General features: G+C 47.6%; 4 protein-coding genes and 1 non-coding gene across 5 annotated transcripts; 2 read left to right on the top strand and 3 right to left on the bottom strand.

The window, feature by feature from the left end:
- Nucleotides 1–2,743: 2,743 nt before the first annotated feature.
- Nucleotides 2,744–5,854, bottom strand: RPL39 (ribosomal protein L39). Its single transcript, XM_086756680.1, has 5 exons — nucleotides 5,743–5,854; nucleotides 5,491–5,559; nucleotides 5,194–5,348; nucleotides 4,745–4,848; nucleotides 2,744–3,075 (listed from the first exon to the last, which is right to left on the bottom strand). Exons 1-5 carry the CDS (start codon nucleotides 5,852–5,854, stop codon nucleotides 3,027–3,029), a joined length of 489 nt encoding a protein of 162 aa, XP_086612806.1. The 3' UTR covers nucleotides 2,744–3,026.
- LOC147599375 (small nucleolar RNA SNORA69) lies at nucleotides 3,549–3,680 on the bottom strand. The gene has a single exon (XR_015259812.1). It is a non-coding gene; the product is annotated as a small nucleolar RNA SNORA69 (small nucleolar RNA).
- On the bottom strand, nucleotides 5,371–13,370 carry UPF3B (UPF3B regulator of nonsense mediated mRNA decay). The gene is made up of 10 exons (XM_086756744.1): nucleotides 13,096–13,370; nucleotides 12,832–12,938; nucleotides 12,598–12,704; nucleotides 10,969–11,067; nucleotides 10,507–10,617; nucleotides 9,787–9,830; nucleotides 8,954–9,142; nucleotides 8,310–8,461; nucleotides 7,290–7,602; nucleotides 5,371–6,442 (listed from the first exon to the last, which is right to left on the bottom strand). Exons 1-10 carry the CDS (start codon nucleotides 13,273–13,275, stop codon nucleotides 6,296–6,298), a joined length of 1,449 nt encoding a protein of 482 aa, XP_086612870.1. The 5' UTR covers nucleotides 13,276–13,370; the 3' UTR covers nucleotides 5,371–6,295.
- Nucleotides 13,371–13,551: 181 nt separating this feature from the next.
- Nucleotides 13,552–14,464, top strand: NDUFA1 (NADH:ubiquinone oxidoreductase subunit A1). Its single transcript, XM_086756757.1, has 3 exons — nucleotides 13,552–13,789; nucleotides 14,016–14,105; nucleotides 14,369–14,464. Exons 1-3 carry the CDS (start codon nucleotides 13,688–13,690, stop codon nucleotides 14,387–14,389), a joined length of 213 nt encoding a protein of 70 aa, XP_086612883.1. The 5' UTR covers nucleotides 13,552–13,687; the 3' UTR covers nucleotides 14,390–14,464.
- Nucleotides 14,465–15,652: 1,188 nt separating this feature from the next.
- On the top strand, nucleotides 15,653–19,607 carry AKAP14 (A-kinase anchoring protein 14). Its single transcript, XM_086756758.1, has 5 exons — nucleotides 15,653–17,005; nucleotides 17,078–17,169; nucleotides 17,325–17,504; nucleotides 18,938–18,990; nucleotides 19,369–19,607. The coding sequence occupies exons 1-5, from the start codon at nucleotides 16,894–16,896 to the stop codon at nucleotides 19,454–19,456; spliced, it is 525 nt and encodes a 174-aa protein (XP_086612884.1). The 5' UTR covers nucleotides 15,653–16,893; the 3' UTR covers nucleotides 19,457–19,607.
- Nucleotide 19,608: the final 1 nt, after the last annotated feature.

The following is a 19,608-nucleotide window of genomic DNA, read 5'->3' as shown; positions in this document are numbered from 1 at the left end:
CACAGAGAAAAAAAAAAAGGATCTTCTTCAAATGGCAGTACCCTTTCTGCTGCTGTATGTTGTGTTTGCCCCAAATCACACCGCTTCCAGTGACCCCCGCTCTGTCTCACAGTTTATTTTCATACCTACAGAGGGGCAGTGGGTTTGGAAATACAGACACATTTAAAAACTATTCCTCAAGTATACAATTAGCTCTAACTTCGCTTCTCGGTCAGAAAACAAAAGCATATCCACCAAAATTAATGGAGCTAGAATGTGCAACTTATTTAGATCTTTTCTTTGACGCTTCTGTTGATGTCTCAGTTATTGTGTGTTAGCCCAGTTCTGCAGAGATCCCTGGTCCCCCCGCAACTCTGACAGGGAAGGAGAGGGCAAAGAGAGCTGCCACAGGTACAACAAAAATCATTAGAAGCCAGAGGTATTTGTGTTGGTTAAGGTTCTGCAGAAGATTTATTTTAATGCAATTTTAACTTGTACTAGATTTACTCTGTGCTATCCCTTAATGTCCAATTTGAAAAGCAGATTCAGTGTAATGGGGAAAAATAATAGAAGGGATTATTTTCCAAAACAGCTCCTTGGTATAAGCTGCTTCCATCTAATAAAAATAGCACAGTAATGAGGAGACTATCTAATAAATAGTAATAAATAGTTCCATCTGTTGCTCAGAAAAGCTTTCCCACAAAGGCCATGGAGAAAACTGTCTCTTTCCATTCTCAAGTCCATAAAATTACTTTTTTCCTCCTCAGCCAGGTCCTCATAGACACAATTAAAGAGAAACCCTGCAAGCAGTTTTGCCTGCCAGCAGTGGTGACGGGGAGAGGCAGGGGGCTGTTCGCAGGGCTCCAAGGCTGATCTTTGATCCTCAGCAGGGCTGCTATTTCCCTAACGCTTGCTTTAAAGAGAAGAGCACAGAAGAGATTTTTAAAACATTGGGGTAAAAGTGTTTGCAGTTTCTGTTGAAACATCCCTGGCAATGCTGTTTGCTGCTTTCCTGTTGCAGCAACTTACTGCTTCCCCCTGATAACGAAGTAGAAACTAGACTCCCACCACACAGGAAAAGAAGCTAGAAGATACCTCTGAAGTGTCCTAAAGTTGGTAAAAATCCCAGCCTTGCTCTCCTGTGCTCTCCAGCACACCTTAGGAGGCAGAGACTGTCACAAGCTCCGAGCGAGGCGTGTATTTGTTATGCACTTACATGTGCTTGGCATATGCTGCTGCCCAGCATCACTTGCTACGAATTGTAACGTGAAGGAGATAAATCTATTTACCTTCAACATGAAAAGCAGCAACACAGAAGGTGTGGCAGCCTGAAGCTTCCTCAGGAAGCTGCCACCCAAGAACTGAGCCACCACAGCAGGCTGGCCCCAGAAAACAGCACCAGAGCACTCTTGAGTTACTACCCTTCTGCTGAGAACGTTTTAAATTCAGCGGCACCTGTGGCTGGCATGAAGACCAACTTGATCAAACCAAGAGCTCCAAACAAAACTCAAGGTTATTATATATTCTAAGGAACATGCAGAGATTATGTACTACAGTCTACAGGAGTACTGCATTTTGCAGGAGAGAAATCTACCCACTGCCCTTGCTGTATATTCTTCCCTTTCCTACCTCCCAAGTGAAACTTTCCTTCATCTGATTATTGTATTGCACTCCCCAGCCAGGATCTGAACCCCAGGCTCCCGGTTGAGAAGCAGCTCCCGGTGCTTCAGGCACAGGGGCCAGGCCACTGTGGGGTAAGAAGCTGCCACGCTGCTCAGGCACAGGATTAATGGCCTTGGTATTCAAGTATCACTGATTAGTCTCAGCTCCACGTTCTCACTCCCTGGGCAAGTACTTTTATAGCACTTCTGGGCATGTAACGTTTCAGCATTTGCCCAGTACCGCAGAGCCATCACGCGCACTGTTTAACACCTGGCAGTTCAGACATGCTCTTAACAACAACAACAAAAAAGGTTATCTGACTGACCAACAGGCCTAGCTACACTTTACCACATGGTCTACCCTGGATCTTCAGAAGGGTTGTGCGGGAGAGAATGGTGGAGTTGAGAATCCACAGCTGTGACAAAAGCCAGCTGTAGGGAACAGACATGGATCCAACGTGTAAGAGTAACGTAAGAGAGGGTGGTAACTGGAGACCCACTTGGTTTAGCAAAAGGTTTTGTTAGTTTGGATCCCGCTAACCTACCACAGCACACCTCAAACAGGAAGCCGCTGTATCCCAGAGGAGCATTTTCAGTGTGCTTTGCTTTCCAGCCCCATAAAAATCCACCCAGTGGCTACACATCTTCACCGCATTCTGACACTGCTGCTTACTTTTCTTAGTAACATTTTGTAATTCTACCAGAAATGTATCCCAGAGCCTTTCCTGGGGTTAAGTAGTAAGAGACCGACACTCCAAACAGAGTTCCTGTAGGTGCAGTGGTCTGTGGATCATAGAGTGAAGTCTGCCTTTTTCAAACCTGCCTCTAAAAGCCTTTTTTAAAAAAAAAAAACAACTAATTCAGTTTGCCTAATAAAAGATTTCTTCAAATTAATTCCTCTAAAATCAGGTCCGATTTTTAGCCCTTTTTTTTTAGACCTTCCTGTCAAAGGTTCACAGCAAGTGAAAAGGAAGACAGCCTACTCCATCTGAAAAGAGCTGACAAGGTTTCTCACACTAAGTGAGATTACATTCACAGCAGCGTTAGTTTTTAATCTCTGTTACTATCCCACCAGATATACATGCGAAAAAATTCCAACCAAGTCATTCAGGTCCGTATTTATTAACAAGCCTGTACACTGTCATTACTCATAGTGATGAAGAAAGAACACTAACAGAACACAGTCTTCATGTTTCAGATGCAAATTACTTCAAGATTTTCCTAGTTAACACCAACATCCCAGACTAGCTTACATAAAAACAAAACACTTGGGATCGCAGTCGAACAGTACTGGGGAATCACTTGGGGGTCGCCGAAGAGCGTACGGGTGTATGAATCTGACGCAGAAAGACCAGTGTTATTAGAGTTCCCAGGAGACAGTCTCTCTTACAAGCCCAGTTTGGTCCTTCTCCAGTGTCTCCTTTTGGAGTTGTACCTAAGACAAAAGCAGTGTAAATTAGCAAAGTGCACGCACATATTTGAGGATCCAAGTGGACTGAAACCACCCGGCATTAGCTCGATAGCAAAGGACTGAAATATTTCTTACATGCTGTAGTGACAAGCTGCCAACAATAATCAGCTGTGTAGTTATTTTTTTTTTTTTAATTTCCATCTGTTTCCTTTCTTCGTTCACTAACCAACCAGCACATCACTGCAACAGAATCCAAACCTCAAAGAGATAAAGATGCCTGCAGAGATGCATCAGCACTGGCGTGTGAATATCCTACCTCCTCTTTTGGAGACAAGAGTTGTGATCTTGTATTGACTGTCCAATGATAATGAAAATTACCTCCTGAACGTAGTTCAGGAGTCTAACACAACGAATATCACTGTTGTTCAAAATACAAAAGCAGAGCAGCATACGGAAAAGGCCCTCTTCCAGGAAAGTATATTCATTTCTGAGTGTGTATTTGTACATGTTAAGAACAAGCTGTTTCACCACCATACAGGTGAAAGCGAAGACAGGGTTAACAGAGTTACTCTCAGCAGGAAAATGGCAGTACTCCCACAGAATGAAGCACTGTAATTGCAGCCTGCTTTTGCATACAGTTTGGATCAAACTGATGACCGAGGTACTGAAGTGCCACAAGACAAAAAGTCATTATTTTGCCCCATAATCAAGTATTCCAAAGTACTGCTATTTAGCTGAAACAGAACCCTGCCGTAAGTCGGCATCTGGAACACGAGGATACAGGCTGGGGCACACAACACTGATTTTTCCCAGAAAGAAACAAGTTAGTTTCACTGCCTGAGCCAACCACTGCTGCTGTCACTCTCCTCACTACTTAGGACAAAAAAATGATCTGGGACAAAGCATCCTGTCCCTTACGAAGTCTGAACAGGGGAGCATAGGAGATAAAAAGCTAGCTGCAGAGGTGTGTGACCAAACTATGTTGGTTGATGCTTTTAAAGCAGAGGGCTCAGACACGCACCACCTTCCGCACGCCTCACTTTGATCTAGTATTCTACAGGGTTCTCCTATTGCATTTTCCCAAATACAGTGCTTGAAAACAAACGCTATAGGCAAACAAAAAGGAACTGCTGCAAATTAATTCTGCAGTCACACATCAAGGATCTTATACTATCAATTTTATCTCCCACACACCCAACAAGCCCTTTGGTCCCTTACACACAATCCTCTACATCTCCGAACGCCCCCGCTCAGTAAGGCACTGTTCCTTGAAAACGCAGGAACCCAGAGGGACAGTTATGAGAGGGGAAAGGCGTTGAGAAGGGGAGCATCAGAAGCAGAGGAACAAATTATCCACACGTACAGTTCATGCTTTCAGCTTCAACATGCCATCACCTAGCACCTGTGGATACTTGCAGAGCACCAGAACAAGCCGAACTATCCAGAATGGAATGGCATGCAAGCCCCACACTGCCTCAAGAAAAGACAATGGGCTGACAGTTTCCAGTGGAGTTATGTATCTGTGTTAGCATGCTTGTATGGCATTCACAGCCCCAAAATTTCACTTTTGCCTACATAAACACTTTTACACAACCAGCTTCCGACTTCAGCGCACGCCGCCCAGGCAGCCTGATTCAGACCCTGCGCAGCGGCAGCCCGCGGTTCTGCACCATTCAACCGCCGATCCGATTACCTGATCTTATTGCCCGTTTTCATGCGAATCCACTGCGGGATAGGCCGGTTCTGCTTCTGCTTCTTGGCAAGGAAGCGTTTGATCTTGAACGTTTTGTGAGACGACTGGAAGAGAGAGAGCAGCCGTTAGTCCCGCACGGCGGCCCCCGCACAGCCACGGGCTCGCAGCCGGCGAAGGGCAGCTCCCCTGGGCCCGGGCTGGCACCCCCCCCGCAGAGCACGGCACCGGCACCGCCGCCCCGCCCGGTGAGGCGGCCGGCGGAGCCGCAAGGCCTGGGCGAGGCGGGGCCGGGGAGGGGAAAGTTGCACCGGGGCCCTTCCCGCTCAACCAGGGCCGCTCCGCCCCGCGCCCCCGCCCCGCCAGCCTGCCGGGAACCCCGAGCTAGCCCGCGGCGGCGAGAGAGCTCGGGGCGTCGCGGCGCGGCGGCGGATGGCGGCCGATGGTCTCACCATGGCGCGGAGGTGGCCGGCGTCCCAGCGATGGCGGCGGCGGAAGAGGCGGAAGGGGCGGAGGCGAGCGGCCAGAGAGACGGCGGCGGCGGCGCGGGCTGCGCGGCCACAGCGCCCCCTGGCGGCGCGGCGGGCCCGCCTCGGCGCAGACGGAGCTCAGAGAGGGACGGCGGCGGCACGAGTTTCTGCGAGTTTATTGGTTTCGGTACAAAACGCTATGGCTAAAATTCGCTAGCTGAGGAGGAGCTGCTACTGGTGAAGTCTCTTTCTGGGCTGTAAAACAATAGTTCATGTTACGAGGGAAGATGAAGCAGTACTGCGAGGGCAGAGTCGGGAAATGCTTCAGACTCAGAAGAAGGGAGACCGCTGGAAAAGAACAGGATGCTCAAACCAGCTACACTCGATTAAAAACAGGCATTTCAATGTAGGTAGACTTTACATGAGAATTTGTCAAGAAGTATTCCATTATTAAGCCAGCTTATTCATACACTCCAACTTAAGTTACTTTATCCAGAGGACCACGGAACGGGAAGGTCTCTCCCTCCCTACCGTTATTGCTGCAGTGCCAGATGTTCTCCTCTTTGCGTGCCAGAGGGCTCCTGTCCGCTGATACCTCAACCACCCCTGTCTCAGTGCTAGGCTGACATAATTTAGCTATCATGGCCTCAGGCAGGAGCACCACACAACATCGCAACACCTGCGCTATAACTCCGGGCAACTCCAGGCTTGCTCAAGTGCGTCAAACACTGGCTCTGATAGCTTTACAGTAAAGCTCTGGCTTTAGATCCAGGTGTCATCTCCTCCCGACCACATGACTCATTTATTATCATACTTAAGGCCATAAAGTCTTTCTACGTTGCAGAGGTTCTCTTCTCTGTTGTAGTTAGATGCTGGGAAAATAAATTCAAATAACTGAAAATACAATGAGAACACATTTCAAATTCCGAATCTACAACTGAGGTTCTTCAACCAGAAACATCCAACAGCACGATGCCCCCTTCTCTTCCTTTGTTCCTTCTTCGCTTCGAAGGCACTTCTGGATTGCGTAGTACATGCTCTTTGGCTGCACAGACAGTCAGAACACATAAGGCTTGCATGCTAGTCACTCCTCTTCCTTTGTATTACTGGTCTCACTCTCTTGCTTCTTATCCACTCCCTGATCCGTGGACTTTGCAGCACTGTCTTCATATTGACATAACCTGCTTCGGCTTCGGGCTCCCGGCTGGTACAGCTGCATTGCTGGACGATCCTGAAATAAATCAAAACTATTTAGACTCTTTCACAGCCCCACGCCACCATGGTTATTATGGCATCAGTGATATGCCAGTGAAATGGCTCAAATTCAAACTTTTCAAGGTGTTCTAAGTCATATTATTCCACCAGGGTGGCAATGTAAGTTCAATTGTCTCAAATCAAGGTTGTCTCTGTTTTAAGGCAACATCCCTGCTCAGGCCACAAAGAACACTGCACATAGTTAAAGTTATTTGTAAAAGAGCTTCCTACTTTGTTGAGCTCCGCTCACGCTCTCTCAGAAGAGAGGCCAACTTCAAAGCTTCTTCAAAACTTTGAGTTTCATTTGTACCCAATAATGCATGGAAAGCCTGCACACTGATGCTGCAAGACCAGATTTGCTGAGTATATAAAACTAAAAAATTCAAGATATTATTTCTTGAGTCTACAGATCTTCTGTCATACACTGCATGTAGCGGTCTTGCTCCTGTTTTGGAGGAGCCTACTCGCACTCCCACTTCAAAATGTGCCTTCAGGCATGTATAGCATCAGCAGAGACGGGTAAATTACTGATGCTCTACCGAGACCTTACAGAAACAGCCTACGGCATAATCCAGCACATGAAAAGGGATCAGTCTCTTTACAATTTAGCCCATGGTATCTCGGCTTAATTCCTATACAGCAACAAGAAACATCACTAACAGTTTAGCCAAGTTTAGTGCACAAACAGGAATGGCAGTTTGTTACCAGAACAGGAAGAAGTTTCAACAGAGAAGCCACATGCTTCTTTCCTTGAAGTCCTTTTATCCTAAAACCCACAAACTGGTCCCTATGAATCAACATATGAATTGAAAGAAATCCAGCACCTTGTTTCTGATACGATCCCTCTTAATCGTATCCTCTTTTTTATCGTCTTTGGTTACTTTCTCAGATTTGTCCGTGCTGCTGGTAAAGTCTGTGAGATCACTTTTCTTTCCCTTTTCTCTGAGTAAGTCTCTCTCCTTTTTCACCTCTTCCTCTTTTCTTCTAAAACCCTTCTCTTTCTCAAAGCGCTCTTTCTGCCTCCGACGCTCCTCTTCTTGGCGTCTCAGTTTCTCCCTCTGTGCTCTCTCATATTCTCTGTCTCTTTCAAAATCTCTATCTCGGTCCCTGTAGTCCTTTACACACTCATCTTCTGATCTGTATGAAAACAAAACTGAAAATTAAGCTCAAAAGATTCATCAAACAGAGCTGGGAGATCAATGTAATACTGGTGTAAATTTGCAATACGAAGACGACAGACTGGTAGGTTCTAGGGAGCTTTCGGAAGCTGCAATAACCTGAGTCATGCATGGCAACCAGAGATGACACTGACCGCTAGCGTTTCCTAGCCTTCTACTCACATAGCTGGCTGAGTCTCCTCTGGCTTTGGAAAACATCCGAATTTCTCTGTCTCATCTCTATTTCTCACATGGCAGAACTGAACCTCGAGCAGATCACGGAGCTGTTGAGAATGACACTTTCCACTTTGACTTTTTACAAGACTTAAGGGGACTACTAACTGCAGTACACCTCTCCTCTTGCCACGGTTATAATTCTTTCATTGCAAGGACAGCACTCACAGCCTGCTGCAAGTCACCTACACCTGGGCTTCTTTTGCAGAGTTCCTACACTGAGTTGCAAAAATATTAAAGTTTGTCGACTGGTGAAGAGCTGTCAGGTAATTCACACAGCTTTCTGTCATCACAGGGGTGTGCACTGCCACACAGAACACATCCCGTACCTTACAGCAGAAAAAGATTTGAAAGAATTTCAAAACATGGTCGTGGCAGAGCAGCCTAAGCCTCAGTACGATCAGGAAACAAGTTATATAAACATATACATATTTATAGCAAGTACTAGAATACTTTTTTGCCTTCTCTTCTTTTGTCTCCCCATCAGATCGTTTGGCAGATGAACTACTCGCATTTTTTTCCTCCCTCAGAGCCTCTTTTTCCAGTTTCTTGGATTTTTCTTTTTTCTCCAAGTCTTTTTCATCTTTTTCAGGCTTCTTAAGCAGCTACAAAGAAAACAGAAGTCTCAACTAAAAAGCTCACTCTAATACATATTGTCTGGCACAACACCGAAACTGCATCAAAGGAGCCATAGCCCAGTAAGAAATAAGCATTAAAGGAATATTACTGCAAATCGTATTTCTAAAAGCTGGAGTGTATGAGTAAGCATAATCCACACAGTGGACTAGGATTTTTCTCCTAAAACAGGCCATTTTAGAAAGCTTAAAAATAGTCTCAATTCCATAGTGAATTCACAATTCTGTTTACCACAGCATGTACAACAGTCACATGACAAAAGCTTTAAATACTACTATCAAGCATTACAGCATGTAATCCTTTACAATGCCTAATATTTAATATTACAAAAAAGTGGTAATTTACTAACACCAAACTCATGTGATTCTTCACACAATACTCAAAGCACATTTTGAGAGACTGATATACAAACAATAGGGGAAAGGGAGTGTAACAGTTTATAATAAAGAACTGTTCTAGACCTTAATCTTTGGTTCTTCTTTTGATCTGTCTCTTTCTTTTTCTGGGCATCTGTCTACTTTCTTCAGTTTTTCTGCTTCTTTTCTTTTCCTTCTCTCCTCCTCTTTCCATTTTCTTCTTTCTTCTTCTCTTTGTCTTTTTCTTTCCAATTCTCTCCTCCTCCTCTCCTCTCTTTTTTCTTCTCTCAGTCTCTGTGTGTAAAAACAAAGAGAAATAGTGCAATTTCCACACTAGAAAACATCCCTTCAAGCCTAACAAGACACCCTGCCACAAAGTGATAAAGTATTTCATCATCTAACAACTCACCTCAAAATCGACCCCATTGTAAAAGAACAATAAAAAGTTGTTGTCTCTGTTGCTGCTGTGAACCTGAACATGTTACAGCAGCATTTTTTTTCTTGCTCATACGCCTTGATTTGTACTGTCTTAAAAAACCAAAACAAAAAAACCCACAAAAACCAAAAACCAACCCACAAACACAACACTAGCCTCAGCCTTTATTATTCTAATTTTATTTAAATATGTCTCATCTGTGACTTTCTCCATCACGAAGAGTTAAAATGAGATTATGTACCAGGAGAAAGATGTGATTGCCACAAGAGACATTTAGCTGTGACCAGAACACACACAAAGCACCACCATTCCCACAAAGACCAGAGTTCTAGTAGTTTAAAATATGTAAACCAGATGTCAACAAGTAAGTTGGGTCAAAAGCTTCCTCTTCAAAAGGAAGGCCCGAAACATATCAGTGTACACATTGCAATATACACACCCGTGCTTTAAATGAGCAAACTGTACTTGCAAGCAATAAGAAGATTCTGGAGATAAGACTTACCTGTTTATTTTTCAAGAAGTTCAATAAAGGAGTGGTCTTTTTAGCTAGAGAATATATAAAACAAATGTAAACAATTTGCCTTGTCCAATACTGCAAAAACAACAATAAACCCTGTATGAAATGAAGAAGGCTTACAGATTATCCAGCCCATCTCCTCTCACATACAGCAACACAGCAGTGAACCAAGTATTCCAGTCCTATCCCTGAACAGCAGCAACTACTGGGATTCTATAAACTTCTTTAGGACACTAATACGATACCCAGTACACCTATCTGTAAAGGGGTATTCAGTCTGCATTAGGCTTTTCCCAGATTCTCTCCCTTTGAAAGAGATACATGTAACATGCTTAAAAAAAAAAAAAAAAAAACAGTCTTCTGGTCATTTTTGTGATATTTCACCCAACCACAGTATCTCTTAACTGTGCCTGCATGGAACACCACTGCCACTCCACAATCTAGTCTGGCTAACAAACACCCGACTAGCAGTTTAAAAACAAGAAGGAAGGTTATCATATAAAACTGAAACCTAGAGTAGAATTTAGAGCACGGGAGCAAAGTAAAATACACTGAATAAAATTAGCCTAAAGGTTTAACAAATACCAAGTGAGCAAACAAAAGAAATCAGTCTCCTCAAGGTTGAGAAATCACAGCTTCAAATTACACGACAGACATTTTACTAGAGCACAAAGAAATGTAACTGCAGTACAGAGATTTCCATACCTATTAGCTCTTTGTTTCTTGCCTCTATTTCCTCCAACAAAGTTTCAGGAGTGGAGGTTAGTTTTTCATCGTCTGCACTGTAACTTTCCAAAAACTTCTTGTACTCTGGATCTACAGAGGAGGGGAAAGAGGGGGAAAGAAAAAAAAGGGGAAAAAATAAATTATATATATATATACTGTAGCATGAAAATAATTTGCATTGTGCACTGCTGGAAGTCTGGGTTAGATTTGCATAAGTTGCGTCGTTTATATGTCACCTTCTCAAAGGAGCTGCTGCATTATGTTTGTCTAGGAAGACCATATTTAAGATTTGCAGCTGACAAAGCAGTGCTAATAAGCTTCACATACAATTAAGCAAAGATTCTATTATAAACTACTGTGTCACAGTAACAACATTATATTCAAATTACGGATAGGGCTTTCAAGTCTACACATGCAAAACCAGCAAGCTAGCTGTTATACCATCTTCGATGGTTCCAGTTTTGGCATCCTTTTTCTTACTCTTCTTTTTCGCAGCTTTCTGGAAAGGTGCAAACTCGACTATGGCAGCATATTCCTGACCTGTTAAGAGGAGAGGGAAAAATACATTAAAATAGAGATGAAATATAAAATAGAGTACGTTGTCCAGGTCTTAAGAAGGAAGATAAGCCTCACAAGAAACTGGCAATACTAGAAGAGACTACTTGGACAGCATTAAAAATTATTGTATTTTGAAAGTCACTTAACAAAACCCCCACATTTTAGAGACAGCAGAATTTACAAACTAAACACTCTCACGGTGTTAACAAAACAACAAATTCACAGACTTGCAAGAAGAAGGAAACGCTAGATTTAGGACCACCCGTAACTGCCAGTTCAGCCACCTCAGCTACACCACAGCACCCAATATCCTCATCCTACAGACTAAGCATTCATTGTGCAAGCAAAACAGAATCTTTTAAGTTAATGCAACTGAGGCAAATCTCAGTTTTTTGGTAAAGTACAATAGAATGCAACGCATTACAGGCAGGTTTTGAAGTTTTATCTTCTGATAAAACGGTTATGGCTGCATAAACCAAATATTGCTGTTGAGTACGGCAAACACAGTGTGCTGTTACACTGCAAACCAGCTTACTGAAAAGATCTAGGTGTTATTAGAACCTTGTCTGGCACCCCTCCTAAATAAGGAAGAATCTTTTGGACAGAGTTTTGTGTCACATAAAACATCTGGCTGGATGAAACGTAAAACACATGCACTTGAAACAAAGTTCAAGGTGAAATCCTAAGCCTACTAAAGGCAACAGGAAGACTCTTGTTAAAGCTTTTGCTAAATACGTATATTGAAGGTCTACCATTGATAGACTAACAACTTTTAGTGCTATTCAATGTAAGCACTTTGAAATGCAAAAGTTTAAAAACATGACACGTACTGAATACCTAACATGACTTTAGAAAAAAAGATAAGCAGTGAATAAAAACTTGGATGCTTAACCAACGAACTAAACAAAACGCTTCTTTCCTACAGATTAATGTCTGCAGAGAGCAGTCACTTTCACACCTTACGACTGCAAGGAACAAGCTGTTCCTTTCACTGAATCAAGATGCCTCAGTTGTAAATCAGAACGAGTAATAACCTGAATTAAAACCTGACCAGAAAAATAAGGCAAACTGTTAGAAGCGTACAGATGAGGGGAGCGGCAGAAGGTGGCATCATTAATGTCAGCTTCATGTAGTTTGGACAGTGACAGCACTGCCCACTTTCACTTTTCAGACTTTATACTCAGGCATGACAATGCAAGTATCAACCTCAGTAACGCAGCAACTGGGTTTATATTCATACCACTGCTACCTTGATGTACACTTAACAGGGTTTTACACATAATATACAAAATCAATTTGGAAATACACAAAATCAATTTAGATTAGTTTCTGCAAAGCAGAAGACACTTTCTTTGTTCTTTGAAATACCGTGACATTCATTTAAGGCACTAAAACCAAACAAATCAGAAGCGAAACGTGAGGCTGCTCACACCCGTCCCTCTAAAATCCAACCGGCACACTGCACACACACCAGGGAGGACGCAAACATACAGCCAAGCGCTGTTCACTTGCCTTTGTGATCGACAAAAACGTAGCCATCAAAGCGGTCCCTGAAGAGGACTATGTCTTCCTGGTTTTTAAAGTTGATGTAGGCTCTCGAGAACATGTGAGGGTACAGGCTGCAGAACGAGAAGACCAAGAGCAGAGGGCTGACGCGGTGGCGGCAGCTCTCGGGGCCCAGCCGGTGACACCGGCAGCTCTCGGGAGCCGCCCTGGGCAGGGTGAGCGGGGGGCCGGCGGCCGTACCTGGAGTCGTTGGCGAAGAACTCGAAGTAGTCGTGCTCGGGCAGGGGCTGCAGGTGCTCCTCCAGCTGCTCCTTCGTCAGGCTGGGCGGCAGCCGCCGGATCACCACCTGCGGCACGGCCACGGCGGTTAGGGCCAAGTCGTTGTCGCCGCCGCCCCCCGCCGCCCCTTCCCCGGGCGGCCCCGGCCTCCTCCCCGCGCCGGGCCCGTTACCGCGGGTGCGGAGAGGAGGGGGGGACTCACAGAGAGCAGCGCGCAGGCCCCACCTTGCTAAGCGTCTCCTTCTTGTCCTTGGGCCTCTCCAGGCGGTCCAGCTCGGCGCCGCCGGCCCTGCCATCCGTGCCGGTGGCGGTCCCGGTGGCGGTGCCCGTCCCCAGCAGGGTCCCCGGGCCGGCCGCGGCCCCGCGCCGCTCCTTGGGCCTGGCGTTCTCCTTGTCCTCCTTCATCCCGGGCCGCGGGACAGCGCCGCGCGCCCCCGCCCGCCCATTGGCCGCTGCGCTTCTCGCGCGACTGCGCCTTAAAGGGCGACGAGCCGCGCCCTCGGCCGAGGCCTCTCCGCCATCGCTCCCCCACCCGGGACTACAGCTCCCGGCATGCACCGGGCCCCGCCCAACTACGGCTCCCGGCACGGCCCGCAGCGGCCGGGATCAGCGTCCGGGCCCGGGACGCGGCCACAGCCCTCGTTCCCTGCCCCGGCACCAGCGAGGCGCATCCCTGCAGCGGCGCCGTACCCCCCACCCCGCTCCGTTCCGGGCCTGCCCCGGTGGTGACGGCAGCGCGGGGCAGGCCGGGAGGGCGCGCGGGGCAGGCCGGGAGTGTCCGCAGGGAGCCCCGGGGCGGCGGAGGGGCAGCGGCGGGATGTGGTACGAGATCTTGCCCGGCATGGCCATCATGGGCGTCTGCCTCAGCGTCCCCGGCCTCTCCACCGTCTACATGCACCGCTGGTGCAACGGCGGCAAGGTCAGCGCGGGGCGGGGCGACCGGGCCGCCTGCGCCCCTCCGCCCGCGGGGTCCCGGGGCCCGTCCCTTCAGCCTCCTCCTTCCCCCTGGGGGCCCTTCCCCCGGCCCCCCCTTCCCCCGGCCCCCCCTTCCCCCGGCCCCCCTTCCCCTCCAGCCCCTGCCCTCAGATCCCTCGGAGCCCGCGGTTCCCGGGGGCCCGTAACAGGCAGCCCGTTCGTTCCCGCAGGAGAAGAGGATCGCCCGCTATCCCTACCAGTGGACCATGATGGAAAGAGACAGGCGGCTGTCGGGTGTCAACAAGTACTACGTCTCCAAGGCAGGTGCTGGGGCGTTGGGGAGGGAAGCGGGAGCCGTGCGCTGCTGGGGGGCTGGGGGCTGTGCGCTGGGCCCCTCTTGGGGCTGTCAGAGCTCGCTCTGTAGCAGCTGGCCTGCCTGCGGGGTTGTGCATTTTAAATTTGTTTTTAATTAGGACACGGATACTTAAGAAGCATGGTTTGAAAAACTGCATTTTCAGCTACGCCCTCTTGCAAGTTACTCATGAGAATGGTGCAGATACAGCTGTTACTTTTTCTTTTTCAGGGTCTGGAGAACATAGACTAAGGTGGCGGCACTTTGAAGAATCCACAAATCCATATAAAATGATTTAACTCTTAATAAAGACATAGATGTGTTCAACCCTTGTGTCTGTGTTGCTGTGGTGTGCTGACCCTGGCTGGACACCAGGTGCCCACCAAGGCCGCTCTGTCACTCCCCTCCTCAGCTGAACAGGGGAGAGAAAATGTAATGAAAGGCTCCTGGGTCAAGGTAAGGGCAGGGAGAGATTGCTCACCAGTTACCATCACGGGCAAATCAGACTTGACTTGGGGAAATTAATTTATTGCCAATCAAATCAGAGTAAGGTAATGAGAAAATAAACCAAAATTTTAAAATGCCTTCTTCCCAGGCTTAACTTCACTCCCAGTTTCTCTGCCTCCTCCCCCTGAGTGGTACATCTCTGCTCCGGCGCCTGGAGCACCTCCTGCCCTCCTTCTGCACTGCCCTTGGTGTCTGCAGAGCTGTTCCTCTCACAGTTCCTCACTCCTCTCTCCACTGCTGTTCTGCAGCAGTTGTTTCCCCACTCTCTTCTTAAATCTGTTATCCCAGAAGCGCTACCACTGTCGCTGATGGGCTCAGCCTTGGCCAGCAGTGGGTCCGTCTTGGAGCCAGCTGGCGTTGGCTCTGTTGGACATGAGGGGAAGCTTCTGGCATCTTCTCACAGAAGCCACCCCTGCAGCTCCCTTGCTACCAAAACCTTGCCACACAAACCCAATACAGTTGCACAGAAGCTTTGCACAGAATTGGTTTCTTCACTTTAGGCACTCCGATACATGCTACACAGGTGTCTCTGAGGGGAAGAAAAGGAATGCCAAGAGGACTACCACAAAACTACCATTACGGATGCATCTGCAATAATAAGTACTAGCAAACTACAGAAAGAGCAGGACTGATCCTATTTTTGCGCCCACTTCCGACCTGCAGCTCCCTACAGCGACCCTCCTGACTGTGCAGTGGTCTGCATGAACAGCCAGCGTCACCTCCTGCAGCTTGCGATTCTTCCCTCCCAGCACAGTAATATTCAGCAGTTTTAACTTGCAATACAGCCAAAACCTGCTTCTGCTACATCCTAAATCTGCTCGAAGCAATGACTCTTACTTGTCTGCTTGTTAAGGTATGGCAAACGGGAGAGTGAAATGCAAATCTTGTGTCGCTGCCATTAACACCGACCCACTGTGAAGCAAGGGCTGTGGAACGCGCACAAGTAACCACGTAGAGCGAACGAGGTGCAGAGTCACATAAATCAGGGAAATTTCCAGCCCTGTGACCGGAAAGTTATGCTTACATAGCTGGACAGAGTCCACTGAAAGAGCGGCCAGGCCAGCAGCAAAATACCCTCCTACCGTTCCGCAGCCGGGGAGAGCTGAGGATGCCCAGCAGCGCTAGAAGTTGCTTTCTGCTGACTATAACCAAGTCTGCTTCTCGGCTCTGCCTGAGTGTCCCTGTAATATAATTCCCTCTATTTGCTTGTAGCCATATTGAAAAAGTAATAATATTGCAGAAAAAGAAAAATACACTGATGTAAACAGAATTATTCTGGATTTACATGAGCATGAATAACGGCAAGTTCGGATGCAGAAATTTGCTCACCCTGGGGAGGGTGAGCGAGTGGCTGTATGGTGCTTGGTGGCCGACTGAGGTTAAACCACGATGTAGCTGGATCCTTGTAACAAGCCCCTTGCCATCCTGGAAGAGCAGCAGCTGGGAATTCCGCACGCTGCGTTCTGCCAAAACACCTCTGGCCTCTCCACAGAGCACCCGCGGTCCTTTCCCTCTGAAGGGCTCTGTGGCAAGCGCTGGCGTTCAGAGCCGAGAGCACCGCTGTGAAACAGGCTGGACTGAGGCTGTGTTTGGCAGAGCCCAGAGCTGGAGGCTGGTTTAGTTCCCAAATTGTGGAGACTGGCAGAAACTTGACAAACAGAGAATCTGGCAGGATTCCACATCAGCTTTCCTGCTCATGCTGTCTTCCCCTTCCAGGAGGCTAGGGCTGCTGTGGAGGAATTTCCCCCGGGTCCCTGGTCCAAAGGGGCCCTGCAGTCCCCATCCATAGCCCCATCCCCCCCCCGAATACCGCTGGGGATGCCAGGAGTCCAGCACTCCAATTGGCCAGCACCCGCCTTGCCATGGTGACATGGAGCAAACACTCTGGATCGCTGGGGGAATCTGCTCTGCGGGTCTGGTATCCCCAGGGAGGAAAGGACAGACACAGCCACGCTGCCAGGGCCTGGCTGCAGCCCCCGGGTGCCGGCCACCCCTGTCTGGACCCTGCCACTCCCCTGGCAAGGGTGGTTTGGGCACAACAGCAATCGCTGTGCGCAGCTGTAAGGAGGGCTGAGTGGAGGTGAGTTACGGAAGAAGGGCTCAGGAAAGGGAGAGGGGCCTGCTGCTCCTCATGCTGTCTCAGAACCCCTTTCCAGATCGGCCTGAAGTTTGTTAGATGGGGCCCACGGCTCTAAAGACCGATTCTCTCTCAGTGCATTTGTGTGTTTCTCTTTCTGAAGGTGAAGACAATGGACAAGGGAGAGGAAAATGCTGCCAGTGAGGAAAAAGCTCACATTCTCACAGAAAATGAGAGAAGCAGTACAGAGGAGTATCTTCCAGAGCTGGAGAAAAAAGAGAAAGGTAGTGTGCCTGCTCTATTTGCATGTGTAAGGGTCTTCCCAAAAGGATTTGGCAGCGGTTTATCTATTTTAGAAACAGAGTACGTCATCAAAAATATCCAGTGGACCACAGGCAACGACTTCACAGTGGAGAGAGGACAGCAGCAGATTGAAGAATACATTTCTGTGAGTGACAATTCCGTCCACTCAAGAAGGTCATGCCTCCTCACAGTTGAGGAGCATGAGAAATTAAAGGGGAGCACCTCAGTTCCTTTTTAGCACCTCCCTCAGGTCACTCTACTCGATGGAGGGAATCTTAGTGCCATGTGTTTGTTCGGCAGACGTGGGAGATTCATGAGAGCTGGCTTCACTGGTCAGAATTTCTGCGGGAAGAAGAACTGAAGTACAGCAAAAGGTACTATTACAGAGTTCGCTGGAGCGTCCCAACACGCAGAAAACCCATTCCACGAGCAACAGCAAGCGTCTACTTCATTATAGAGATCTCCAAAACCAAACCTGCTGTAAGTACACACCAATTCCTTAAAGACTCAAGAGTCCTGGGGGGTTTCCAGAGGCAGGGAAACACGAGGACAGCAGAGAGACCAGCCAGGAGCCAGCAGCTCTCATGAGAGACGCTGATGAGGCCCAGGCATTGCTAGAGCAACGGGAGGATATTTGAATGCGGTGTAACAGAAACCAACGGTCAGTCGCCAAGGGGGCGGAGCACAGTCAGAGGCTGGCTTAATTCCCCAGTTGTGGAGATTGGCAGAAACATGACAGAGAACCTGGCAGGGTCCCACATCTGCTCTCCTGCTCACACTGTATTCCTCTTCCAAGCAACAGCAATCGCTCTGGGCAGCTGTAAGGAGGGCTGAGCGGAGGAGATCTACGGAAGAAGGGCTCAGGAGAGGGAGAGCGGCCTGCTGCTCTTCATGCTGTCTCAGAACCCCTTTCCAGATCAGCCTGAAGTTTGTCAGCTGTACAATGCTATGGTACAGCTCAAGAGAAGAAAAAGCACCGAGTAGACTTTTTACCTCCAGAACTTATGCTTAGTCACACGGAACCTTAGCTTTTCTACTTACCGGCTGTGGGTCCCCCAGTGGCAGTCCAGAGACGTTGCGGTTTAATCCCAGGCTGGCAACTAAGCACCACACAGCTGCTCGCTTACTGCCCCCCACCCCCCTGCCACTGGGATGGGGGGAAGAGATTTGGGAGTGTAAAAGTGAGAAAAATCATGGGCTGAGACAAAAGACAGTTTAATAACAAAAAAACCCCAAACATACTGGTAACAAATGGTAAGGAAAAAAAAAAAAAAAACAAACAGGAGAGAGAAAAATAAAAACTGAGACATGTGATGCAAATGTAAACAGTTTCTCACCACCAAACAATGTCCAACCAGTCCCTGAGCAGCACCTTGTCCCTCCCTTCCTGCTTTATACGCTGAGCAGACGTCCTGCGGTCTGGAATGCCCCTTTGGTCAGCTGGGGTCAGCTGTCCCGGCTGTGTCCCCTCCCAGCTCCTTGTGCACCCCCAGCCTCCTCGCTGGTGGGGTGGGGTGAGAGGCAGAAAAGGCCTGGACTCTGTGTAAGCACTGCCCAGCAATAACTAAAACATCCCTGTGTTATCAACGCTGTTTCCAGCACACATCCAAACCACAGCCCCTACCAGCTACTGTGAAGAAAATTAACTCCATCCCAGCCAAAACCAGCTCACAACTGCTCACAGCCATTGGTCAGAAATCTTAAATCCTAGCACAAGGTAACATCCGAGTCTCTGCCTTCACAAGAGAATACTCATAGAGGCTTTGAACCAAAACTATTCTAATCCACACCAGAAATGTTGTACAAATACACAAGTTATTTTTGAAGAAGTAGACAGTAGCCCTCACCTACTCAAAATGTCCGCTCTTTGAGGTCCTCTCTGTGAACTCTGCCCTGTCTCTCCTCTCTTGCAGACCTTGCCTGTGGAGGTATTCTTCAGTCTGGAGTCCAGCAGGCTGATTCACAGGTAAGTGTTATTACTCTTCCGTCGCTGACACAATTCGGGAGGTTCTAGCAAGCTTTTCCATGCCAAAAAATAAACACGGAGCTCGATGTAAATAAGTTTGCAGTAACAGCAGAGAGGTGGAGGAAGCTGTCAAAATCTTGCTGTGCAAAACCAAACGACCCTGCTTATCATGAGCTTCACTCCACCACAAGCATGGACAGCCACCCCATGAGCATCTGCCTTCTCCGTCATGGATTTGTCCCGGGTTTACACAGGTCTAGGTGATGTTCTTTTTCTCAGCAACAGGCTTGCCCTGTGAATAAAGGCCACTTCTCAATCAGCCAAACTTGTATTCAGTATTATTCTCACTAATTATCCTCTTTTTGTTCCATCCTCCAGGCCAGAACAGTGTCAGTTTAGAGAAAAGTGGCTTAAGGATGTAATTGAAAATAAAATAATCCTCATGGAAAGACTTACTTCCCAATGAACAGCTTCAATTCACCATCACCAACACACTGTTGGTATTTTATGGAGAATCAAATCACACAATGAAGGATGGCTCTTCCTTATCAGCATTTCTACTTTGTGAATACATAAAAAGCATTAAATCTGTGCAAAATCCACTATGGCCTGACCTTG

Source organism: Chlamydotis macqueenii, chromosome 11 (genome assembly GCF_036417535.1).
Source record: "Chlamydotis macqueenii isolate bChlMac1 chromosome 11, bChlMac1.mat, whole genome shotgun sequence".
NCBI lineage: Eukaryota > Metazoa > Chordata > Aves > Otidiformes > Otididae > Chlamydotis > Chlamydotis macqueenii.
Note: the sequence above shows the minus strand (reverse complement) of the source record. Positions and strands in the feature narration are given on the sequence as shown.